General features: G+C 42.7%; 1 protein-coding gene across 1 annotated transcript; it reads left to right on the top strand.

Moving 5' to 3' along the window:
* The first annotated feature begins 7,353 nt into the window (after positions 1-7,353).
* Positions 7,354-10,654, top strand: LOC100140788 (zinc finger protein 596-like). The gene is made up of 5 exons (XM_024986335.2): positions 7,354-7,365; positions 7,486-7,612; positions 8,338-8,433; positions 9,063-9,145; positions 9,528-10,654. Exons 1-5 carry the CDS (start codon positions 7,354-7,356, stop codon positions 10,458-10,460), a joined length of 1,251 nt encoding a protein of 416 aa, XP_024842103.1. The 3' UTR covers positions 10,461-10,654.

The raw sequence follows: 10,654 nt of genomic DNA, 5'->3' as shown, positions 1-10,654 counted from the left end.
GTGGGCGCCGTCTCTGCAGCCCACCCCCCGCCCATCATCCGCGTCCCGGCCCAGCCTCTCAGGATGCTCTTCTTGAGAGATGGCGAAGGCTGCTGGAGCTGCAGGTACACTGCACCCCCGTCTCCGCTGCCTGCGGAGCAGCCAGCCCCTCCTGCTCAGAGCCCGTCCGTTGACCAGGAGCCCGAGGAACACGCTGTCCCCGGGCCCCGGAGCGTCCTCTACGATGACCTCCAGGTGTCTTCTTCCTCCGAAGAGAGTGACTGGGACGAAGACTCCAGTGGCAACTGAGACTCGTCCTCCAGCGCCCGGTGCCCTGACTTGACTGTGACTCTGGCGGGTGGGCTGGGTGTTAGAGGGAGTGGCTGTTCCCGGTGAAGCAGGACTCCCCACCCTGGTGGGCGAGACAGCAGTGGGACCGGACCACCCTGGGGACACACAGCTGCACACACTGCCCTGTCTCCTCATGGAATCCGAGTCTGTCCCATGGCACTCATCCAACCGAATGGCAAGCTGTCAACCTCAATCTATTAGAAGTAATGGAGGCAAATTCTAGGAGTGACTTTAACCATTGGGTAGATAGGAAGTGATGGTAGTATCTGTAGTTGATGATGGTAGTGTCTGTGTTGGATGGTAGTATCTGTATCTGAACATTTGGAACCTGCCTAAAGGGCCGGACTCTGCTCTGCAGAAGGTCAGCAGTGCCTTGTCCTGAGATGAGACTCATGGACTCTGTGGAGTCTTTCACTGTAAATCATGGTGGGGGACCTTCCCATGGCTGTGCTTATTATGTTTTATTAGTGGTAGTTGCTCAGTCATATCTGACTCTTGCAACCCCATGGACTGTAGCCCACCAGGCTCCACTGTCCATGGGGATTCTCCAGGGAAGAATACTGGAGTGGGTTGCCATGCCCTCCTCCAAGGGATCTTCCTGATCGAGGTATCAAACCTGAGTCTCCTGTAGCAGGAAGATTCTTTACCCTCTGAGCCACCAGGGGTGTTACTATAAAGCTTTATTTAAATTTTTTCTATATTTATAGAATAAACAAGAAAAACTATACAATCATATCAAGAGATGTAGAAAGAGCATTTTGTGGCAGGCAGGCCCTGAACTCAGCCCTAGCAGGGCCTTCCTGTGCCCTAATGTCCCCACCTTCCCCTTTTTAATGATAATTTTTCCTGGATTGATATAATGTGTCTCAAAAATTTTATAAAATTTACCATAGAATAAAAAATTTTCTTTAAATTTTAATAAAGTTCTACCATATAAGACATGTTTTATGTGGTTTTTACCTCTATGTCTTGAAGAGGATCTGAATATTATTTTTACTCAAGATAGATTTTGTAATTGAGGGAAAGAGCTTCGGAAGACCTTATAAAAATACAGAATCAGGCCGCTGCTCTGAGGTCATCAAATGAGCAGCAGGGTTTGAGAAGCACTGGAGGTGGTGGGCAGAGAACACCCACCTCACCGGCTGCCTCTCTTCTCCAGCAGGAAAAGACCCGAGTAGGTCCAAGAACAGCCACTGAGCCACGTGGAGAGGACTTCCTTGGAAGAGCAAACTGTGCTCCTTCCTTCCTGCAGAGCAACGGTTGGGGGAATGTCCTCATTCTGCAGAGCCCTGCACCTCAGGGGCAGGGGGCTGCTGGCTGAAGGCGCAAGGGGATGAAACTATCAGGGAGACGGCTGGCACGCTGGGGCCGTGCCCAGACCTCCCAAAACTTCTGACACGGTCTTTCTCTGTGACCTGGGTCACAGCCTATTCCTTTTACGCCCTTGTCTCAGGATCTAAATCCTCCTCATTACATTCTTAGATTCTCACAAAACAAAACATCGTCTGATCTTCAACTTTCTCATTTCAAAGGCTCTGAATGGGCCTGAGAAATGCTGTATTTTATGGGATCCTCTGAGCATCACAGGAGTAGAGAGGAGTCTGTCACAGAAGCCAGGTGAGATTGGAATTATTGGGATTGGGTGGGCTGATATTCCTGGGCCTGTGCCTCCAGGAGGCAGGGGTTTAGGACACAGGACAATTTTAGTGAGATGGCACAGATCTGGGCTCCATCAGAACACGTGCTGTCAGCTGTGAGAAGATGGTCCTCCATCCGCCCAGGTGATGGCACACAGCTTTTTAGCCATACTTGCCCCAAAATATTTAGAGTAAGCAAAGAGGGGTTCAACAATTTCCTACTTTCAAAACAAAAATAATCATTTAAATAGCCCAGGGAAGAAAGATAACAAAAAAAAATGTGTAATGACAATATATTTCAAAAAATTGAAAAAGAATGAGATAACATGTTTTTAAAAACTTATTTGAATTTATATATCATTTCAAGCTGTGTGAAATAGAACTCATGACAAATGAAGAATGAGAAAGAATGTACATAGGCTGACATTATATAGACATTAGATGCATACAGCATCTTGAAGTTCTTTTCAAGGAATTCCTAAGCCCTTCATCCTCACTGACCACATTCTGGTCTCATGAAATCCCCGAGAAGAGCTCTATGTTAAGTCTCTGCCTCCTGAGGGAATGGACAAAAGACATGGAAAATGTGTTCTGAAGTCTTTAATGTGAAATAGCACATTCCCTCCTACTCTAGTCTGGCGTTTCCCATTAGTTTCCATCAAGGTTTCCTGGAGCCAGAATTTCCCAGATCAAGGCACAGATGGGTTTGTTTGTCCCAGAGGCCTGTGTCCATGTACAGCTGACACGAATCAACTCACTGTGTCCTCACACGGCCGTTCCTCTTGCTCAGACCCCTGGTGTCTTCTCGTGCTTCTAAGGGCACAGATGAGATTGGATTAGGGCCCCACCAGAAGGCCATCACTTTAATCTAATCCTGGCTCTCACTGCAGGCTCACCAGGTAAAGTCACCTTCTGATGCACTGAGTGTTCCCGCTTCAACATATGAACTTGGGGGGCAACACAAAGCTCATTATACATACTTGACAGAAAATATTAAACCACATAATATTTTCAGAAGAAAAATCATCTGTCAAAACCCTCAAGGAACAAAGGTGATTCCACTCCAGGGTACATATCTGAAGAAAAGGAAAGAACAGCAAAAGATACAATGCACTTTCCATATTTGCAGAATTATTACTTGTAAGAGCCAAGACAGGGATGCAACCTTAGTGTCCATCCACAGATGAATGGATAAAGAAGATGTGGTATATATTAGAATGGAATACTACTTAGCAAAAAAGAAAAGAATGAAATTTGCCATTAGAAACAATAGGGATGAGCCTAGGCATACAGTGCTGAGTGAAATAAGTCAGAGAAAGACAAATATTGTATGCTATCACATATATGTTAATCTAAAAAAAAAAAAAAGAAAGAACAGAAACAGATTCACAGGTATACAATACAAACTGCTACTGCTAAGTCGCTTCAGTCGTGTCCAACTCTGTGAGACCCCATAGACGCCAGCCCCCCAGGCTCCCCCGTCCCTGGGATTCTCCAGGCAAGAACACTGGAGTGGGTTGCCATTTCCTTCTCCAATGCATGAAACTGAAAAGTGAAAGTGAAGTCGCTTAGTCGTGTCTGACTCCTAGCGACCCCGTGGACTGCAGCCCACCAGGCTCCTCCATCCATGGGATTTTCCAGGCAAGGGTACTGGAGTGGGGTGCCATCGCCTTCTCCAACAATACAAACTAGTGGTTACCATTGGGAGGGGGAGGTGGGAGGGGCAAGTTAGGGGTTAAGGATTAAGAGATACAAACTGCCATATATAAAATAAATACACTACAAGGATATATGGTACAACACAGGGAATACACACAATATTTTATAATCATTTCAAGAGGGGTATAATGTATAAAAAATACTGTATCACTAAGTTGTATATCTGAAACAAATATAATATTGTTCATCAACTATACTTTAAAAATTAAATGAAAATAAAATAAAGTATATACGTTTTGAGTCAAAACATACATTCTAATGTGCCAGGAGAAAATAGGAAAGAACACAAGTGTAGAAATAAATTCCCAAGCTTAGATGAAAGGCAATTCCTTTCGTTACAGTGGGAAGATGGCATAATTAATACATGACCCTACAAGAGTTCTTTAAATCTTGTGGTAGAAAGAGTCCACACTCAAAATTATCTATTTCATTTTGGAAACAGTCTGTACATAATCTGATGAATGTAAAGGAAAAGGATGAGTCCATGGAGACTGAATGGTAATGGCATAAGTTTAAAATATTCTTTTTAAAAAATTGAAGTACAGTGGATTTACCTTAATATACTAGTTTCAGGTGAAATATTCTTTAATGAATATGGGAGATGGAATTGAAATGCACGAGATAATAGGCTCACCAGGCATTGTATGAGGTATAAGCAAAATGTCCTCGGATACAGTGAAATACTGTGTCCCTTGGTTAAATTTTTTCCACTTGGGAACCAGGAATTTTAAGCTTAAAGAGCCATCTCCACATCCATAAGATTTCCACTCAAATATTTAAATCAGCTGTGCATACAATGGAAATAAAATTACTTATGATAGTTTACCGTGTAGGAACACTTGTATGGATTTTCCTACTAACCAAGAAGCAAAGTATAAAGTTGTCTTCCCATTTTCTTTACACAGTTAATAGATTTTTAACATGTTCTTGAAGGTACTGTGTTGTCAGTACTTTAAAAGTCACACTCTGCCGCCCAGCAATAGATTTTATGCTGTCACCTCATTATTTATATTTCAAATGTTCATAGTTCTTCATCTTGCACTTCATTTTTAATTCCAAATTTCTCCCAGGGAACCCCAGCTTCATTTCCACAGAATCCCAGTGTGTCTGATGCCCTGTTTTTTGAAGACAGTACAGAGAATGCACTCAAAACTTTTTATGAATGAAGAAGAGAACGATGGATTTTCTCACTGTCCCTGGACAATGTCATTACATCTTTGCTCTTCCAACACTGGGTGTGGGTTACAATTTTGATTAATCTGGAAAATCCAGACTTTCAAACCGGTTCACAGACTGAAACCCTATCAAGCTCAGGATCTTGATAGGGTGGATCAGGTTGGGTTATAAACTGCTATTCAGGTTTAAAAGGAAGTCAAACAGACAGAGGGAGGCATTTGTTCAGAGAAGCTGGACCATTTAGGAGGTTGGAGGAAGAGGAATCAGTTGCTTGCTATGGAATCCTCAGAATCCATTTGGCTTGACCCGCTCCTCCAATTTAGGATTTTGGTGAGTGCTCCAAACTGTGAGAAAGGACTGTGCTTCCTTCCTTTAATGTTATGTCTTATCTGTCTCTAGACACATCATAGTCTCTGAATCGTACTGTGTCAACATTTTCTCTGCCACTCTCATTCCAACCTTTGACTGTTCACATCCCTTTTTTCAGCTCCAACACTTCTGTCTTGAATCTATTTATCCACCTAACCTAAGATCCTAATCTTGTGCTTTCAAATACAGTACCATGTGGCTTGAACATTTAAATTAATCCAATTAAATAGCTAAATTTCAGTCATTGGTACTGCCAGCCAAACTTCATCCCACGTGTGTGACACTTTCTGTATCACACAATGCAGATACAGTGTCCTTCGTCTTGAAAAGTTTTATTGGTCATTGATCTACATCTGATGTTTTTAAATATTTGTTTCTAAATATTTAGGTGATTATCTTCTAAGTTTTCATTTTCTGCTTCTCTGAATTAATTTCCTTTAATGGATTTCATCAGGTGATTTTCCTCACTTTATTTATGTGTCTTGAGATCTATTTTTATGTTGAAATAATTATCTCAAGATGGAATAAATCACTTGAAATACTTAAATTCTTCCAAAAAATTAATATATATTAACCTCCTTTGATTCTTATGACATCTAAGCTGAACAAGCCAAAGTTGCCTAGGTTCCATCTTCTTTCTATTGTAGGCAGCCTGTTACATATGCCTGGGGTTTCCCTGGATATCATAGTAATTTACCTATTCCTATTATCAGTAGAAGAAATATTCTAAGAGTGAAAAAGAACACTTCACTTCACTTTCGAAATTGTCTTAAGTTGAATCGAAACCAAAGGCAATCCAGGGTCAAGTCTTGATTGGTTTTCCTGAACAGTCCCTCCCAGCTTGGGTTTCCCCAGGTTCTCTGCATACTCTAATCACTAATCCAGTCACTTTTCCTTGAGTGGATTTTGGGATTTGTGTTTTGTCCTGGACACTAGATTTCTCTCCACAGTGAGCAGAGGCATGGATCCAGGAATTCATTTCTGATAGGAAATGATCCCTAGGCTTTCATTTTGGTTTCAAAGGGAGGACCGGAGAGCAGAAGATTGAGAGCAAATATCTCCAGGGAGATTTCTGTTTCAAGATAGAGGGGATGTGGTGAGGGGATCTACTTTGGATATATGGAGAGGTTCCCCCCAAACTAAGCGATAAATACAAAGAAATAACAGGAGTTTCTTCTGATTATTGTTGTTAGAAGTCATCTTACAGAACCTATTGATCTTTGTTAGGCTAAAGGTATTTGATCACAAGACACAGACTGAGCAAAATTAAATGACAGCTGCTCCTTCCTCTAGTGTAACCCTGTCATATATTCAAGATTTTGGAACCTCTGGGTGTCCATTGTAAATTGGTAAGTAAAGCAATTTCCTTCTAAACCTCCGTATTTCTGACCATCCTCAAGCAGGAGGATTGAGACGGTCTGACAGTAACACTGTGACTCCTGGACTTCTGCTGCTTCCTGGTGCAGGGACGTTAAGGACAGGGTTGGCAGGATGGGTGCTATGGTTCCTCCAAATCGAAGAAGTCCTCCATTTAACTCCATCCTAAAAGAGGTCCTAGGGTAATTGATATCCATATCCATGGAGGACAGACCTAACCTTAGGGCTGAGGGAGAACTGGAAGGCAGTGTGTTTCCAGAGGACTGCCAGGGCTGTTGCAGAAGCACTGTGGGCACATAAGGCAGGAGATGATCTAGGGGCTTCCAGAGTGCTTACCTACAGCAATAAACCACCATCCTCTCTGGCGAGAGTCTGGGTCCCTGATGGTGGGAATCAGGGAGGACACTGAGCGATTCTGGGTGCCACGGGCTGATGAACACAAAGTCAATGCTTAGCACGTTCTTATTTGCAGACTCTGACTTTTTGTGTTAGCAACCGCAGCTCTAGCTCTTCACATGGGATCTGGGAGAGAAGAAGCTGCATAATATTCCCTGGACACACCACCGGTTTCCGAGTGCTGGGCTGGGGCTACACCCAGGTGAAGGTTGGGGCTTGAATTCAGGTGGGTCTGGAAGCACAGCAGTAATTTCTCATGGCTTCTTCTCCATCCTCAGGTTGGCCTGCCTAGTGCTTGATCGGCTGTGAGTGAGATCCCGAGAAAGGCTCCCGGTGACTGAGCTTAAGGATGGAGCCCCTGGTGAGTAGTGATGCTTCCTCCTGAAGCTGCACCCAGTCCCCATCCTTCCTCAGCTCAGCCGCCCACTCTGGACAGCGGTAGGGTTGTTCTGTCTAAACCAGAATATCCCTGATGTTTTAGGAATCAGTGACATTTGGAGATGTAGCCATCGACTTCACCCAGGAAGAGTGGAGCCTGCTGGACAAGTCCCAGAAAAACCTGTTTAGAAATGTGATGCTGGAAACTGTCACCCACCTGGTCTCTGTAGGTGAGTCTGTCAACAGGGATGTGCCTGCACCTGTGTCCATTCTGTTCATTCACTCACTGAACAAGCTATCCTGTGTCCCACTCCAGCTGCTTCCTGATTCTCTGCTAGTTCTCATAACTATATAAAAGGAAGCTGTTCCTTTCCAGGTACTTTTTATTACCACATGGAAGGGTTATCTTGGCCAGGTTTCATATCTTTGTTGCTACTCAGTGTCAACATTCAGAACAGAGCTGAGGATTCAATGGATATTGTAATACATAAATAGTAGGATAAAGGATGAAATATTTTTTTAAATAATTCTTTTGTTCCTGTCACTGCATGAAGGCTTGAGACCAGAGTACATGTATATGTCATATTCATGTCTGTATATGACATAATTTTGATTCTTCCTGTAAGGTGAATCATTACTGGATCCTGTTTGACAGAAATATTCAGCCCACTGTAGAGTCTTTTGATCTTTCCCATTTGGAAAAGATTCTGTGGACTCTCTCTGAACTGGTGCACGGGCATCAGCCTTAGACAGCCTCACTGTTCTTGCTGCTGCTCTGGGTTTCCTCCTGATCCATTGAAGGACCTTCACTGTTCTGTCTGGTAAAGATGTTTCTGCCTGCACTGACCTTCAATTATCTCTTTACTTTCCTCAGTACCTTACCTGTTTTGAGCACAGCAAAGAGTAATTAGCCTGGACTCAAAATCCACAGCTTTTTTTTTTTTTAATCAAACAGGCTATCAGATCAGCAAATCAGATGTGGTTTTCCAACTGGAACAAGGGAAAGAGTTGTGGACACAAGCAGCAGGAGGCCTCCAAGGTCAGAGTCCAGGTGAGCATCCTTGGAGATACCAAATGAAAGTGAAGTGAGGGACATATCCTAAAATGGAAGTGAGGACATTTGGGCATATTCCTCACATTGTTATCATCCTGTGCATCTATCACCACAATTCATATTACTTCCTTCCAGCCACTTGCTCTTCTTTCAGGGAAAAAGTGCTGTGGGCTTTCTGAACTTAAAACTTCTACATAGTGATTCTTGTCCTGATCCTCCCATTTAATGTTTTTTCCATCATAATAGACAATGACTCTTAAAAAAAAAAAAAAATTTTTTTTTAATATGGACCATTTTAAAGTCTTTATTGAATTTGTTAGAATATTTCTCCAGTTTTATGATTTGGTTTTTCAGTCACAAGACATGTGGGATCTCAGCTCCCCTATCAGGGATCAAGCCCACACTCCCTGCACTGGAAGGTGAAATCTTAACCCCTGCACCACCAGGGAAGCTCCTAGACAATTACCTTTAAAGTATTTCTACTACCTCATGATCTCTTTGTTATACACAGTTTCTCCATCTAAGTACCAATTTTTGAAACACAGGCACACAGACCTTGGTATTTATCTATGTTTTTATTTCTCTAATGCCATTCTAAAATCTATACATTTTTTCCATTTCTGTAGGCAGTGAAAGTCTCTTTAGACAACAAGAAGTGACATTAATGCAAAGTGTCTACTGGAAGCACACATCCCCAGTAAGGACAATGGTACGTTTCATGGGTGAGAAGCCCAGGCAGCAACTGAATGACCTAGTGATGAGATAAGTTGGTAACTGAGCACAGTTTCCTGTATGTAAGTTGAAATTGAGCTTTTTCCAGGCAAATTTTTAGATATCTGAAACTAATTAATAAGATAGTATGAGCTCAAAACCATAATATAAGAAAAAAAAGTCAGTTGCTAAAATATTGCTCATCTTATAGTCTTTAAAACACAATGAAATCTTCAAAATTAATGTGATATCTGGGGTCAGGAAACTAGAAAAGAGAATGTTTGTGCCTGCACGGGAATAACAACATGTGTTTGCAGCCAACACTGGAGACACTTTAACAGGAGACTATTATCGGCTGATGCTCTAGGGTGAATATGTAGACAATGAGTGTCTACCTGGACATGGGCAAACCAGTAACAGCCTCATATCTCCTCCCCTCAAAGCAGGTTTCTCACCCACAAGGGGATCCTGCTGAATGTGCTGATTTGGGAGACGAAGTTACTCCTACATCTTCACTTCAATATTCAATAGTTCCCTTCAGAAGCAAACATAATGTCAGCAAACAGCATGGAAAATCACTTAGTCAAGGGTCATTCCTCAATGGACAGGGTCATATTCACACTAGACGTAAATCATGTGAATGTGCTCTGTGTGGGAAAGTTTTTAATAGATGCTCTAGCCTTAGCAGACATAAGATGATTCACACTGGAGAGAAACCATTCAAATGTCAACTGTGTGAGAAAGTCTTCAATCAAAGATTCTCCCTGAAAGTACATGAGAAAACTCACACAGGAGAGAAGCCCTATGAATGTCATCAGTGTGGAAAAGCCTTTAGTAGATGTGCTAGCCTCAGGAGACACAGCATGATTCACACTGGAGAGAAACCATTCAAATGTCATCTGTGTGGGAAAGTCTTCAATCAAAAGTCCTCCTTGAAACAACATGAGAGAACTCACACAGGAGAGAAGAGATATGAATGTCATCAGTGCGGCAAAGCCTTTCTTCAAAGCTCTGGCCTTAGTTCACATAAGAAAGTCCACACTGGAGAGAAGCCACATGTATGTCTTGAGTGTGGGAAGGCCTTTACTCATAGTTCGGGGCTTCATGTGCACAAAAGAATCCACATTAAAGAGAAACCACATGTATGCTCTGTGTGTAGGAAGGCCTTCAATAAATATGCTAAGCTGAGGGAACATGAGAGAACCCACAGTGGAGAGAAGCCCTATGAATGTCAGCTCTGTGGAGAACACTTCACTCGTGCCTCTTCCCTTAGACGACACAAGGGAACCCAGCACAGGAGAGAAAACCAGTAGGACCCTCAGTAGATGTTCTGACCTGAGGTGACATAATCAATGTGGAGGTTCCTTCAGGCATTGTGCTATGCAGTCCAGACAGGCACTGCCTGTGGATGTGGATCCACACATGTGCTTTCTCTGTGACTAAGCCTTTAGTCATTAGCCTGACCTCGTGTAACTTAACAGAACTCACTCTACAAACACAATATGGG

Source organism: Bos taurus, chromosome 27 (assembly GCF_002263795.3).
Source record: "Bos taurus isolate L1 Dominette 01449 registration number 42190680 breed Hereford chromosome 27, ARS-UCD2.0, whole genome shotgun sequence".
Taxonomy (NCBI): Eukaryota; Metazoa; Chordata; class Mammalia; order Artiodactyla; family Bovidae; genus Bos; species Bos taurus.
The sequence above is the reverse complement of the archived record's forward strand: the minus strand, read 5'-3'. Positions and strand labels throughout refer to the sequence as shown.

What these genes read in the sequence shown, in the direction of transcription:
- LOC100140788 (XM_024986335.2), top strand. An exon ending in CCTCCAAGGTCAGAGTCCAG is followed by an intron (nt 8,434 to 9,062) that starts GTGAGCATCCTT and finishes CCATTTCTGTAG; the next exon opens with GCAGTGAAAGTCTCTTTAGA. An exon ending in CATCCCCAGTAAGGACAATG is followed by an intron (nt 9,146 to 9,527) that starts GTACGTTTCATG and finishes GTGAATATGTAG; the next exon opens with ACAATGAGTGTCTACCTGGA.